The sequence below is a fragment of the Microcaecilia unicolor genome, chromosome 14, assembly GCF_901765095.1.
Source record: "Microcaecilia unicolor chromosome 14, aMicUni1.1, whole genome shotgun sequence".
Taxonomy (NCBI): Eukaryota; Metazoa; Chordata; class Amphibia; order Gymnophiona; family Siphonopidae; genus Microcaecilia; species Microcaecilia unicolor.
This window is the reverse complement of record NC_044044.1, coordinates 15,121,773-15,136,814: the sequence shown is the minus strand read 5'-3', so window position 1 is coordinate 15,136,814 and position 15,042 is coordinate 15,121,773. Positions and strand designations below refer to the sequence as shown.

The 15,042-nt window shown below is 45.3% G+C and overlaps 1 protein-coding gene across 1 annotated transcript; it reads left to right on the top strand.

Moving 5' to 3' along the window:
• The first annotated feature begins 1,034 nt into the window (after positions 1–1,034).
• On the top strand, positions 1,035–5,111 carry LOC115456992 (C-type natriuretic peptide-like). Its single transcript, XM_030186418.1, has 2 exons — positions 1,035–1,121; positions 4,821–5,111. Exons 1-2 carry the CDS (start codon positions 1,035–1,037, stop codon positions 5,109–5,111), a joined length of 378 nt encoding a protein of 125 aa, XP_030042278.1.
• Positions 5,112–15,042: the final 9,931 nt, after the last annotated feature.

Genomic DNA, 15,042 nt, shown 5'->3' with positions numbered 1-15,042 from the left:
TAAAGACCATTCCCGTGCATTTTGAATCATCTTATCTCACTGTATGAAAAACTTCAGGGTACAAAGACCATCCCAGGCACTTCTATCTCACTGTATCACACACTGAAGGGAATAAAGACCACCCTCCCCCCCACCCAGGCATTTCTATTCCTCTTATCTCACTCTATGACAAGTTACAAGGAATAAAGTTCATTCCCAGGAGTTTCTATAATGCAGTTTTGAAGTCTGTTCTTTTCACATGTTAACTTGACTAGAAATGAGCCAGACAGTTTTTGTTAAATGACGTGAGTGTCACTCTGCCTGCCTAGGAGATGATTTGGTGTATCAAGTGACGTTCACAGGAAGGTCAAAAGGCTTTGGGGGGAAGGTGTCTCATATGAGGGTTACTGACTCCCGGCATTGATCTATACAGGAGTCCCCTGGCATATTGTGGCCAGAAATTCTCCCGGGGTATCCTAGCAGCCAGTCCGATAAAAAAGAGCCCTTAACTTTCCAAGAAACCAGAGGAGAGCCGATCGAACATTAAAACAGGATTAATAAAACGTTTACAACTGACTTCAAGGTTCCGGTTTTCTTGTAATCCTTGATCTTTGACAGGTTGGGGGGATAAGTACTTTTCTGAGATGTACGGAAAGAGCAGTGGGCACAAGAATATTTTTTTCCCGCCCCCACCACCCTCTTTATCTCCCCCTTTCCCACTTCAACTTCTGGCTGCAGGTTCCCCTTTAGTGAGGGGCTAAAGGGCTGGACTGGTATCCCAGGGAGACGCGGCTGGACCATTGACGTCATTGGGCCCCTTTTTAAGTCCAAGATTGCACATGAGGCAAGGAGTATCTGTACAAACCTACACCCCACCTTGATCGGTCTTCTCCGCAGGACGGAGGAAAGAAACCAAAGAGCCGAGCGAAAGAAGCACTTCCGAAAGCGAGCACCACTAACACCCAAACCCTACGACTCGGGGAACTGTCTCCCTTCGGCGTTTCAAAGGCAATTTTTATTTTTGAAGGCGCAAGACTCGGCAGCGAATACCGAAAATGCGTGCTAGTCTTTGGGTGTTCTTTCTCCTGTCATTGGTACTCTGTGTCCAGAGCAAACCCGTACAGCCCCGTCGGCATCACAAGGTAAGAAAAAAGAAGTACCAGCTTTCCTGGAAAGGATGCAACCTCTTTTCCTCTCTCTGTTCCTTCTTTTCAACTTCTGCTTCTGAGGGAGGTGGAAGAGCATTGCCAACTCCTCATTCTTGCTCCCCATGTCTGCCTCTGAAAAAAAAACTTGGGTTAGCTGAAGCTGAGAAGGGGTGCTGCTGTGCTGTTTATCACTGCGAACTCAAATAAAAAAACTTGGGTTAGCTGAAGCTGAGAAGGGGTGTTGCTGTGCTGTTTAGCACTGCAAATTCTTTCAAGCCAAAAGCTCAGTCCTGGTTTCTAAAATGTGACCTCAGGGCAGAAGAAATTTTAAAGGAAAAGAAGGATGGGTAGGCTGAAAGATACATGCGTTAATGTACTATATCTCAAGTCCCATTTTATGTCCTGACCCCAATAAACTAATCTATGAAGCATTGACAATTAATAATTAGTGTTAATAAGCACTTGCCAGTAAGTACGAGTTACACGCAGAGCTGCTGTATGCCCTATTTTATAGCATGCGCACCTAAATTTCATAGCATGTGACTCAAAAGGGGCATGGCCATGGGCGGAGCATGGGCGGGTCAGGACCACTCCTAGTGTTTCTCTATGCCACAGTACAACAGAGGGGAAGCTGGCATGTCTCCATGCTGCAGGGCTGGCGTTAAGGAGGGGGGCAAACAGGTCAGCTGCCCTGGGTCCCACAGCTCCAGGAGGCTCCATGGTCCAGACATCTCTTCCCCTTCTCCCCCACCACAGTCCATCTCCTTCCCTTCACCTTCCCAATCTTCTTTAAAAATGTATTTCCCTTCTCAGAGGGACCCTGGCATGGCAGCCATCCTCATCCTCCGGCTGCCCCGAAGCTTTCCTTCTCTGCTGCGATCTGTTCCCCCCCCCCCCCCCCCCCCGATGCAATTTCCTGTTCCCACCTGGGCGGATCGCAGCAGAGAGGGAAAGGTTCGGAGCAGCCGGAGGCAGCTTGTGTGGTTGGCTACTGCGCTGGGGCCCCTCTGAGAAGAGATAGAGAAATACATTTTAAAGAAGACTGCAAGGTGAGGGGAAGGGAGGGGAGACGGACTGTGGTGAAGGGCGTGGCCATGGGAGGAGCATGGACAGGTCAGGAACACTCCTAGAAATTAGGTGTGAAGTTATAGCGTTCCAGCATTTGAATGCCTAACTGCCTTCAGTTGGGCGTGAGCATTTATACCAGTGTTTGCGCCCAAAGTTAGGCGCGAGAAGCATTCTGTACAGAGCACAGGGTGACAGCGCGATCTCTTAGCGCAAATCATAATGGTGCCTCCTGCGTACCGTTTACTGAATCTGGACCTGAGACTTTTTACCAATAACACACATGAACTGAATTAGTGCTCGGTAGCACAGAACCTGTCTGAGCTCCCTCAATATCCTGGGGTGGATCCCCGTCCGGTCCCACGGCTTTGTCCACCTTTAGATTTTCAAGTTGTTCATACACACTCTCTTCCGTGAACGGTGCTCTATCCACTCCATTCTCATTCGTGCTTTTGCGAGTCCATCGCGGTCCTTCTCCAGGATTTTCTTCTGTGAAAACAGAGCAAAAGTATCTATTTAGCAAATTTGCTTTTTCTTCATCATTATCTACATAACGGTTTGCAGTATCTTTCAGTCTCACAATTCCATTTTTAGTCTTCGTCCTTTCACTAATATACCTGAAGAAATTTTTGTCACCCCTCCTATAAGATGAAGAAAAGTTAGCCCTCGCCTGAGGCACAGAAGTGCGATGACACAGTGTGTGGTCAATGGTCACCTGCTCATCTCTATGTGTGGGAAACTGATTACAGCCAGCCTCTGTACCTCATGCCAAGAGATGAGTGAGATCTCAGTGCTACACGTGTGTCTCTGTGCCACAGTACAACAGAGAGGAAGCTGGCATGTCTCCCTGCTGCAGGGCTGGCGTTAAGGGGGGGGGGGGCAAACAGGTCAGCTGCCCTGGGTCCCACAGCTCCAGGGGATCTAATGGTCCAAGCATCAGGAAACAGAATCCAGGTGAGGTTAGGAAACACACTGGTAGGTAGGCTACAAAGACTTGTTGCTTAGGCAGCTGCAGGAGATAAGGGGCCAAACTTAAATCCCCGGTCAGGGTGGGGGTAGTTCCGGACCCAGCTCTTTAAAGCTCGGTCCTGGCATGCGTGCACCTCCGTGAGACACAATAACTAATATAAGTACATAAGTATATAAGTACATAAGTAATGCCACACTGGGAAAAGACCAAAGGTCCATCGAGCCCAGCATCCTGTCCACGACAGCGGCCAATCCAGGCCAAGGGCACCTGGCGAGCTTTCCAAACGTACAAACATTCTATACATGTTATTCCTGGAATTGTGGATTTTTCCCAAGTCCATTTAGTAGTGGTTTATGGACTTGTCCTTTAGGAAACTGTCCAACCCCTTTTTAAACTCTGCCAAGCCAACTGCCTTCACTATGTTCTCCGGCAACGAATTCCAGAGTTTAATTATGCGTTGGGTGAAGAAAATTTTTCTCCGATTTGTTTTTAAATTTACTACACTGTAGTTTCATCGCATGCCCCCTAGTCCTAGTATTTTTGGAAAGCATGAACAGACGCTTCACATCCACCTGTTCCACTCCACTCATTATTTTATATACCTCTATCATGTCTCCCCTCAGCCGTCTCCTCTCCAAGCTGAATAGCCCTAGCCTCCTTAGTCTTCCTTCATAGGGAAGTCGTCCCATCCCCGCTATGGAGCAAATTGACATGGTACTAGGGAACTAGTATTATTCTTTAACTACCTGAACTCTTAGACATCAGGCAATGATTTACACAATTGAAAAAGATACGGACTATGTATGGTGATTGAGTTTAAGATTTATGACAACTGTAATTTGTTTGATGTATTAATCACTGTATTGTGGAGAATAATTTACATATGAATAAGATATGCTTGTAAAAATCTCATATGAGTTAGATAGAAATGTTTAGCAATAAATAGTTATTTCAGATAAAAAATATATATCTATTCTTATTTGATTCTAGATACAAATCAAGGTCAGGTATACATATAAAGAAGCGCATATTCCGGGAATAACACGTATAGAATGTTTGTGCGTTTGGGAAGCTCGCCAGGTGCCCTTGGCCTGGATTGGCCGCTGTCGTGGACAGGATGCTGGGCTCGATGGACCCTTGGTCTTTTCCCAGTGTGGCATTACTTATGTACTTATCTTGTTCAGCAGACTGGATGGACCGTCCAGGTCTTTTTATGCCGTCACCTACTATGTTACTGTAGAAATTGCTATACTCTGTCTTGCACAGACGGGCAGTGTAACTTTCTGGTGTGATGACTTTAACACTACAAGATTTATAACACTCACCCACCTCCTCACTGACCAAAAGTTTTGTGCTACAAATTGAAGCTTTACTTTATAATAAACTCATCAAAATTCTCCTCAAAGATTTCTAATCTACTGGTCCATGAGGAAGTGGGTGTTATAATCTCTGCAGTGTTTAAAGTTGTCACACCATTACGCCGCCGCTGAGACCATTAAATTTATTAGCCTGAGACTGTGGAAGAGAGAGTATAGTTGGTATCACATTTCCACAGTGAATATTGGCCAACCGTGTATGGTTTTACTGTAGAAACTGTGCAGCGTTCTGCAGGTTTCCTTTTCACTTTGGACAATGCTCTCTATTGTCTTTTGTCGCAGGTGCCGGTAGACCTCTTACGAGAGGATTCCCGTGCCCTGGTATCTGTGGAACAGACGCCAGCCACATCCCAGCAAACCTCTCCTGAGCCCCGGCCCCTGAGAGAGGCTCCTGCCGATTCCACCGCCACGGAATCCACGTCACCGAGCTCTAACCGGGGCTGGCTGCGTTTCTTCAATGACTTCATGAATAACCAGAAGAAGTTCCGTGGCCGGACCAAGAAGATGCCATCCCAGGGCTGCTTCGGGGCGAAACTGGACCGCATCGGCGCCCTGAGCGGGTTTGGGTGCTGAGGATTCCACCGGGGAAAGGGCTTGCGGTAAGGATTCATCCTTTAGATCCTAGCCTGTCAACATGCCCCAGGGTATTTATTTATTTATTTATTTCCGTATTTATAACCCACATTTTCCAATAAAATATTGTTTCAATGTGGCTTACAAAAAATAAAAAAAGACTTAGAATAACAAACGCGTGCCAAAATGGAGTTACTCAATGGCTACCGCATGGCTCTTGCCATAAGTTCATTTTTGGCACGCGTCCTATACGCGTGTCTATAAAATAATTTTTATTTTCGGTTGTGCGTAAATTTGAGCAACATTTACTGAATCCAGCCCTTAGTGTGTAAATGTTTGGCACGCCCTTGACCTACCCAGGCCCCTCCCACCTGCATTTACACGCTTGGGCTTTTGAGTGCTTGGTTTCTAGAATGCCTGACTAAGCTCAGTTATGTCAGTAACTGAAAATTAGTGCCAATCATCAGCAGTTATCAGTTATCACCATTTATTTATTTCTTTTTCAAATGTATATCCCCGTTTTATTACCAAAGCGGGTTACGATAAAAACAACCATAATAATTATAACAACCAAAGCAACAATACAATACATTTCAATAAGTGTCATTCAAACAGGACGCTTTTCTCCAGGGAGAACCATCAGTATGAGTCCGAGATCATTCATAAAAAAAAATTATAATAAAATAATTTTTTTTATTTATTTGTTACATTTGTATTCCACATTTTCCCACCTATTTGCAGGCTCAATGTGGCTTACGTAGTACCGTCAAGGTGTTCGCCAGTTCCGGTATGAACAAATACAGAGTGATGTTGTAGTAAAGTTCATGTGTGACAGACACATTGGGGAATCGTAAGGAGAAGGAAGAGTTAAGTTATGTCCAGCATGGCTTTGGCTTCGTTGTGTTGCAGGGTTCAGGCATTTAAGTTGGATCGTTAGGGTATGCCTTTTTGAACAGGTTAGTTTTTAGTAATTTCCGGAAGTTTAGGTGGTCATATGTTGTTTTCACGGTGCTTGTTAATGCGTTCCATAGTTGTGTGCTTATATAGGAGATGCTGGATGCATACAGTGGGGGAAATAAGTATTTGATCCCTTGCTGATTTTGTAAGTTTGCCCACTGACAAAGACATGAGCAGCCCATAATTGAAGGGTAGGTTATTGGTAACAGTGAGAGATAGCACATCACAAATTAAATCCGGAAAATCACATTGTGGAAAGTATATGAATTTATTTGCATTCTGCAGAGGGAAATAAGTATTTAATCCCTCTGGCAAACAAGACCTAATACTTGGTGGCAAAACCCTTGTTGGCAAGCACAGCGGTCAGACGTCTTCTGTAGTTGATGATGAGGTTTGCACACATGTCAGGAGGAATTTTGGTCCACTCCTCTTTGCAGATCATCTCTAAATCATTAAGAGTTCTGGGCTGTCGCTTGGCAACTCGCAGCTTCAGCTCCCTCCATAAGTTTTCAATGGGATTAAGGTCTGGTGACTGGCTAGGCCACTCCATGACCCTAATGTGCTTCTTCCTGAGCCACTCCTTTGTTGCCTTGGCTGTATGTTTTGGGTCATTGTCGTGCTGGAAGACCCAGCCACGACCCATTTTTAAGGCCCTGGCGGAGGGAAGGAGGTTGTCATTCAGAATTGTACGGTAACATTTGTACCCCCAAAACATAACATTTCCACCTCCATGCTTGACAGTGGGGACGGTGTTCTTTGGGTCATAGGCAGCATTTCTCTTCCTCCAAACACGGCGAGTTGAGTTCATGCCAAAGAGCTCAATTTTTGTCTCATCTGACCACAGCACCTTCTCCCAATCACTCTCGGCATCATCCAGGTGTTCACTGGCAAACTTCAGACGGGCCGTCACATGTGCCTTCCGGAGCAGGGGGACCTTGCGGGCACTGCAGGATTGCAATCCGTTATGTCGTAATGTGTTACCAATGGTTTTCGTGGTGACAGTGGTCCCAGCTGCCTTGAGATCATTGACAAGTTCCCCCCTTGTAGTTGTAGGCTGATTTCTAACCTTCCTCATGATCAAGGATACCCCACAAGGTGAGATTTTGCGTGGAGCCCCAGATCTTTGTCGATTGACAGTCATTTTGTACTTCTTCCATTTTCTTACTATGGCACCAACAGTTGTCTCCTTCTCGCCCAGCGTCTTACTGATGGTTTTGTAGCCCATTCCAGCCTTGTGCAGGTGTATGATCTTGTCCCTGACATCCTTAGACAGCTCCTTGCTCTTGGCCATTTTGTAGAGGTTAGAGTCTGACTGATTCACTGAGTCTGTGGACAGGTGTCTTTCATACAGGTGACCATTGCCGACAGCTGTCTGTCATGCAGGTAACGAGTTGATTTGGAGCATCTACCTGGTCTGTAGGGGCCAGATCTCTTACTGGTTGGTGGGGGATCAAATACTTATTTCCCTCTGCAGAATGCAAATAAATTCATATACTTTCCACAATGTGATTTTCCGGATTTAATTTGTGATGTGCTATCTCTCACTGTTACCAATAACCTACCCTTCAATTATGGGCTGCTCATGTCTTTGTCAGTGGGCAAACTTACAAAATCAGCAAGGGATCAAATACTTATTTCCCCCACTGTAGGTCTATGAGGTCTGTCATGTATCCCGGGGCTTCGCCATAGATGATTTTATGAACCAGGGTGCAGATTTTGAACGCAGTACATTCTTTGATTGGGAGCCAGTGCAGTTTTTCTCATAGGGGTTTGGCACTATCGAATCTCATTTTTCCCAAATATAAGCCTGGCTGGAACAGAGTCTTAAATATCCAGGAAAATGATTCCAGGGGCCCTGTTACTAAGCTGTGTAGGCACGTATGCACGTCCTGTGTGCGTCAGTTTCGAACTACAGTCCGTCTACCGTATGGACTGGGTGGTAATTTCATTTTCTACGCGTGTCCACTAGGCATGCCGGAAAATATATTTTATTTTCCGGTGCATGGTGCTAACTGGGCGGTAATCAGCATTCTACCCACGTAGACCTTTACTGCCCGGTTAACGCGCGAGACCTTACCACTAGGTCAACGGCTGGGGTAAGGTCTCAGGCCCAAAACAGACACACGCTAATTTTCATTTTGCCGCACGTCCATTTTTGCCCCCCCAAAAAAGAGGCCTTTGCGCACTGAAAAAGGGACCTGTGCACGTCCAATACACGTGTCTACACCAGCACAGGCCATTTTTCGGCACACCTTAGTAAAAGGACCCCTTAGAGCGTAAAACCCTTAGCACAATGATAAGTAGTAGTAGAATTAGGCAGTTATGGCTCAGCTGTTTGTGCTTTACATATATCAGTGAATTTGGTGATGGGGATGATGGCTGATGATAATCTGTACAGCAACACCCTCTCACCTTCTATTTTACCTCAAACCTTTTTATTCTCCTCAGGGATCAAAGTAAGACTCATACTAAAAAGTTGTGCTGTGGGTAAGTGGGGGATCAGAATAAATATGGATCATGCCATGAGGGAGGGTATAAGAATGGGTACTGAACAAACTCAGATTACCCCCAGGGAAAGCAGAACTCAGCAGAACAGGATCGGGTTAACATGAAAACACATCAAGTGGTGTAACCTTGCCCTCTTTCCTCCCCCACCATGTTGGTCCTTGGTGAGAACTGGGGGCCGGGAAGGTTTGAAATTTGGTTCTTTTTTGACTCCTGCGAGGTAGCTTCTCTTCCCAAACAGACCTCTGATGCTCAGTCAAAGTTTAATAACGACCATGATCTCTCAGACAGGGCAAGAAAGACATGAACCAGAGGCATGAAAGAAAAGAGGAATGAAAAGGGTAAAGGGGACGTGTCTCACTTTTCTAATTCCTTTCTTTTTCCATCTCTCTTGTGCAGATTCTCCCCTTTTGACGATGGCCCCTTCAGCCTGAAGACTTGACAGATGGAAGATTTCCTGCCATACTAAACTACAACCCTTCCCCCCCTCATATCAGATCCTCTCTGCCCTCCCCCCCCCCTTACACCCTGTGCTCTCCAAGACCCTTAACCTGCAACGCACGGGCCCCCATCCTCAAATGGAGCCCTAAGAACAATTCACGCCTCCTTTCTGCTGTCCCAGAAAAACACCCCCAACCCCTCCCCATCTATCCTTTCCCCAGAAAATCAGCCTCACGGAAAAGGAAGACCTTCGGCAGGCTATCAACATGGACTTGAGCTTCAGTGTAAATGAAACTGAGCCAGTATTTCTTGAGAATGGCCTACTTCCATAACACTAAACTGCCACCAGAGTCCATATTGGCTAACAGTGACTTCTAGAAGATATTCTTGGAGTCTCAATTTCTTACCCACGGCATTAAGTAAGCAGGGAGTGGTCAGTGAGGTATCAGAAGGATGTCAGACCCATAGCCGCCAAGAGGGGGGGGGCAGGGGGGACAAACTTCCCGGCGCCGAAGTCCCACCCGCCCTCCGTCGTCGATCGTCTGCCACCAGGCCGGGCCCCCTACATTGAAATCACAGCGCCTCTCACCTCCGTGTGAAAGCGCTGCAGGCAGCAGATCGCCTCCCTTCGGCCCTCCTTCCCTCCTTGTGTCCCACCCTCGCGGAAGTTATGTCATATGAGGGCGGGACACAGGGAGGGAAGGATGCCCGAAAGGCGATCTGCTGCCTGCAGCGCTTTCACACGCAGGTGAAAGGCGCTGTGATTTCAATGTAGGGGGCCCGGCCTGGTGGAGGGGGGAGGGGGGAGCAGCGGCGGCGGTGACCTCGGGGGGGGGGGGGGGGGTTGCCCTGCTCCGGGCCCAGTCTCTCGGCGGCCCAGTCTGACCGGACCATCACCTGCCTTACAAGCCAGCCACAAGGCATTTGGGGCAATCAGTTGTAAGACCTCTCCTACACAGATGACAAGTGTCCCAGGTAGAAGGTGACACATCGGCTCGGAATATACATCTGGTATAATTTATGTGTACATATATAAGTTTCTGTCACATATATAATGCTCAGAGTGTCTTGTTTTCAGGACTGCTGGAACGGAGAATAAATTCACTTCAACCAATGTTAATTGTGCTTTTTTTTATTCTGGATGTTAGCAACATAATTATGCGAATAGGCTGCTCAATCCAGACTCTGACCAGAGGACTACTGCATTATATTTATGTTTCTCAAAATAGTGATTAACCACTCTGTGAAAATTCACTTTAAAGCAATGAACAAAACAATATAGTGAATAAACACATAACAAAACAAAAGCAAAGACTTAATGTAACACGTCAAATAGAATACACAACAAACACAACCTCACTCTCTGCTCGCCCTCCGAGATGATCCCCACAGTTATCATCTGAAAAAAAGTGAGAAAAGCATGCAGAGTATAGCTCAAAGAATTCTTTCCAACCCTTCTACATGAAACCCCCCCCCCCCCTCCTCTCTCAACCAAAATATCAAAAACCAAGCAGAAGCTGGCAAGATAAATAAACCAGGTCTTACCTACCAATTTCATTTCCTTGATCTCTAATTCATTCTCAAGCCTGGCAACGAAGCAAAATCCAATCCTTTCTGGTTAGGATGCAGAATTTGCCTTCCACAAGAATACATTCCTGCCACTTCCTAACAATATATATTTATTCTTACCCTTCAGCTCTGAATGATATTATTACTGATTCAGCTGGCAGCGGTGGGTCTTCTTTTAGCTGCTGCCAGATTTATGCCCAGTATTCACTGTTGGGCCGTATCCGGACACTGACATTGAACATCTGGGTATGTGTGGATGATCAGCACTTATGTGGTTAAGGCCAATATTTTTTATTTTATTTTATTTATTCATTTATTTATTTGTATCCCACATTTTCCCACCTATTTGCAGGCTCAATGTGGCTTACATAATACCGTAAAGGCATTCGCCAAGTCCGGTATGAACAAATACAGTAATACTGTGGTAGAATAAGGTTCGTGTGTACAGACACACTAGGGAATCGTAGAGAGGAAGGGTTATTATATGTCCATTACGAGCTTTGGTGTCGTTGTGTTGCAGGGTACAGGCATTTAAGTTGGGTCGGTAGGGTATGCCTTTTTGAACAGGTTAGTTTTTAATGATTTCCGGAAGTTTAGGTGATCATAAGTTGTTTTCAAGGCTTTTGGTAATGCGTTCCACAGTTGTGTGCTTATGTAGGAAAAACTAGTTGAGTAAATTGTTTTGTATTTAAGTCCTTTGCAGCTTGGGTAGTGCAGATTTAGAAAAGATCATGTTGATTCGGATGTATTTCTAATTGGTAAGTCGATCGAGTCTGTCATGTAACTCGGGGCTTCTCCGTAGATGATTTTGTGAACTTACTTAGAAGACTTATTCCCAGAGGTGTTAGAAAAAATATTGGTCAGCTTATGATTTTGAAACCTGGATTTTGATGCTTTTTCAGTGTCTCGTTGTGGAGTGCTCTCACCTCATGCATGAGTGCCAGTTGAGCTCCACAGCGCCCCCCAGTGTTAGATATTTTGAGTTGATTACATCCCTACTATACTGACGAGACTTATTTTTCAAATGTTAATTGATGACATGATTCACCATTGCCATGTTCTGGAAATTATTTATTTATTTATTTGTTACATTTGTATCCCGCATTTTCCCACCTATTTGCAGGCTCAATGTGGCTTACATAGTACGGTAAAGGCGTTCGCCAATTCCGGTATGAACAAATACAGTAATGTTGTGGTAGAATAAGGTTCGTGTGTATAGACACACTAGGGAATCGTAGAGAGGAAGGGTTATTATATGTCCATTACGAGCTTTGGTTTCGTTGTGTTGCAGGGTACAGGCATTTAAGTTGGGTCGGTAGGGTATGCCTTTTTGAACAGGTTAGTTTTTAATGATTTCCGGAAGTTTAGGTGATCATAAGTTGTTTTCACGGCTTTTGGTAATGCGTTCTTCAGCCCTTAAGCGGATAGGTGAAACCGGACAAAGGTAAAACTGTGTTTTACGCGGTCTGATTTGTCCGGTTACCTTATGTGGTTTAGGGCTTCTTCTAAAAAGGGGTGGAAGTGTTTTTAGTGCACGCTAAATGCTAGTGATGTCCATATATCCCTAGGGGCGTCTCCAGCATTTAGCTCTCACTAAAAACGCTAGTGTGCCTTTGTAAAAGGCCCCCTCAGTGCTTAATTGCATAACTGCTGACTCTGCCAAGCAGGGGCGTAGCCAGACAGCAGATTTTGGGTGGGCCTAGGCAAGAAGTGGGTGGGCACCAAGTGTTCTCCACCCCACCAAAAAAATGTGGAAAAATGCTTCTCTCCGCCTTGGCAGTCTGCAGCAGGCATGCGCTCAAAACTGAGCATGCGTAGGTGCCGGTGTCATGGAGAGCAGCCTTTTCGTTACCATCAGGGGGAAGTCTTCAGCTGGCAGAGATTGGGATCCCCACCAGCTACTGCTAAATGTTGGGTGGGCCTGAGCCCTATGTGGGTGGGCCCAGGCCCACCCTGGCCCACCTGTGGCTACACCACTGCTCTGCCCAGACTCTGCCCCTGGACCAATCACAGCGTAGGTGGTTAGTGATGATATTCAACGGCACTCTCTGGTTAAATGCCGCGGACAGCCATCCACAAGCCACTTAACCAGCCAGGAGCCTCTCCTGCCTGGTTAAAATGCTTTGAATATCAACCCCTGTGTGTGTAAATATAGTGGTGTGCGATTTCCTCCCAGCAGTGAAAGTCAGCAATTTGCATGCCCCGCCCCTGCAGTTCCCTCTAGGCTGGGTGACACTATTGCTCGATGTATCCACATTTCTCCAACTTTCAATAATAGTCCTTGCCTTTATCTCCCCTAAACAACTTTTTCTAGCAAAATAATCCTTTATCTCCCCAAATCCCCAGGAGTGGGAGTAGGGTACCAGTAGGGTTACCATATGGCTCCAGAAAAAGGAGGACGGATTGAGCCAGCCGGGTTTTACTTTAGGTACCACGTGTTAATCCACACCAACACTTAAGAACTCTTGAGTAATTCTGAAAAGCCTTACAAACTGAAACCCCAGTAACTAGTTATACCTAAACATTTACTCATCTGGTGGAACATTTTCTCATCAGCGAATATCTGCAAGACACGAATAGATGAAAGATTCTAAGACAAGAATCATGATCATTTGAAACTTTGTCATACCAAGTGGTGGCATCCTGGTTGGCACTGGAGTGTGGGACAGCACTTTACAAAACCAGAACACTGCATCAATAAGATTAGGGTAAGAACACTAAAAGGAAATGTTTTGGAGGCCGCATCTCGCAAAGATGTAAAAAGACTGGAAGCGGTGCAAAGAAAAGCTACAAAAATGGTATGGGATTTGCATTGCAAACCGTATGAGGAGAGACTTGCCGTCCTGAACATGTATACCTTGGAGGAAAGGAGAAACAGGGGTGACATGATACAGACGTTCAAATACTTGAAAGGTATTAATCCGCAAATGAACCTTTTTCGGAGACGGGAAGGTGGTAGAACTAGAGGACATGAATTGAGGTTGAAGGGGGACAGACTCAGGACTAATGTCAGGAAGTATTTTTTTCACGGAGAGGGTGGTGGATATGTGGAATGCCCTCCTGCGGGAGGTGGTGGAGATGAAAAACGGTAATGGAATTCAAACATGCGTGGGATAAACACAAAGGAATCCTGTTTAGAAGGAATGGTTCCACAGAATCTTAGCTGAGATTGGGTGGCGACGCTGGTAATTGGGAAACAAAACGGGAGCTGGGCAGACTTCTACGGTCTACACCCTGATCGTGACTGAATAGATAGGGATGGGCTGGAGTGTAAATTTTAAGGGGCTTCGACTTTAGCTTCAGAACTTAGTACAAGAACAGTGCTGGGCAGACTTCTACGGTCTGTGCCCTGAGAAAGGCAAAGACAAATCAGGTATACAGATAAAGTATCACATACCATGTAAATGAGTTTATCTTGTTGGGCAGACTGAATGGACCTGTACACCCACCAGACAGGACTTAACAAAGATCAGGGCTTTCTATCCCACTATAAACCATAAACTTCTACTGCTTTGTCACTCTCTTATCTGCCATCCATCTCTCCCTGTTTCTCACCTAACCTACCCCTCCCTTTTCCCCATGAGACTGTCATTGGAATGCCTCTGTGTTTCACCTATATATTCTGATTATTTTTCAACATTTGCTTATTTCTGAAAAGGGTTACCTTCAAAAGCTAATCAAAAGATGTATTAAGTTAGTCCAATAAAAAAGGTATCATCTTATTTTCTTTTCTGTGTTTTGACTTTTTTCTATTTATTACCTTTGAGATGTATTTGAAATCAGAGATTTTCAAACTTTAAGACCCTGCAGCTGATTAGCTATTAGGGCTATCCAACATGAAAATGTATGAGATAAATTTGTATATACTGGGTCTCAAATATATTGTGGATACCCTGATCGTCAACAAGCTGCAAAGGCTCTCGAGGACAGACTTGAGAGTCAAAATTGTCTGTAACCACATTACCTCTTCTGTCCACCAGGTGACACTAGTGCTCCTCCAATATACCATCTATATTAGCAGCTAAAGACAGAGAGCCCACTTAGAACAGTTACTAGTCACCAAACAGGTTGAGCCAATCCTGGCTCCAGATTTTACAGATAGATTGATCCAATCATGGTTTGCTCTATTGCATACAGTGACTTGAAGTACTAATTGCCCTATTGCATTCCCTTTGTAAAGCAAGAATTCAAATCCAAGTATACAGTAGATAAAACCAGGCTGTTTGCAATCTGGAGCCAGTTTTCACTCATATTTCTGATTTTCTAAGGAATTTTATCAGTCCATTCGGTTGACCAACCACTACCCATCTAGTTTTCCTAAACAAGTCCTTTTTGCAATAAAGAGGGCTGGCTCAAGGGTATCTGATAACCTAGGTGAACCTTCAACCATGTGACATTCCCCCCCACAGTCTAGCGTCTCCCCTTCCCTTCCCCAGGTGTCTAGCATCTCCCTTTCCCT

Bases quoted from the DNA above. Each gene is read 5' to 3' on its own strand.
- LOC115456992 (XM_030186418.1), top strand. From the start codon at position 1,035: ATGCGTGCTAGTCTTTGGGTGTTCTTTCTCCTGTCATTGGTACTCTGT. The intron at 1,122-4,820 runs GTAAGAAAAAAG...CTTTTGTCGCAG, and splicing joins AGCCCCGTCGGCATCACAAG to GTGCCGGTAGACCTCTTACG.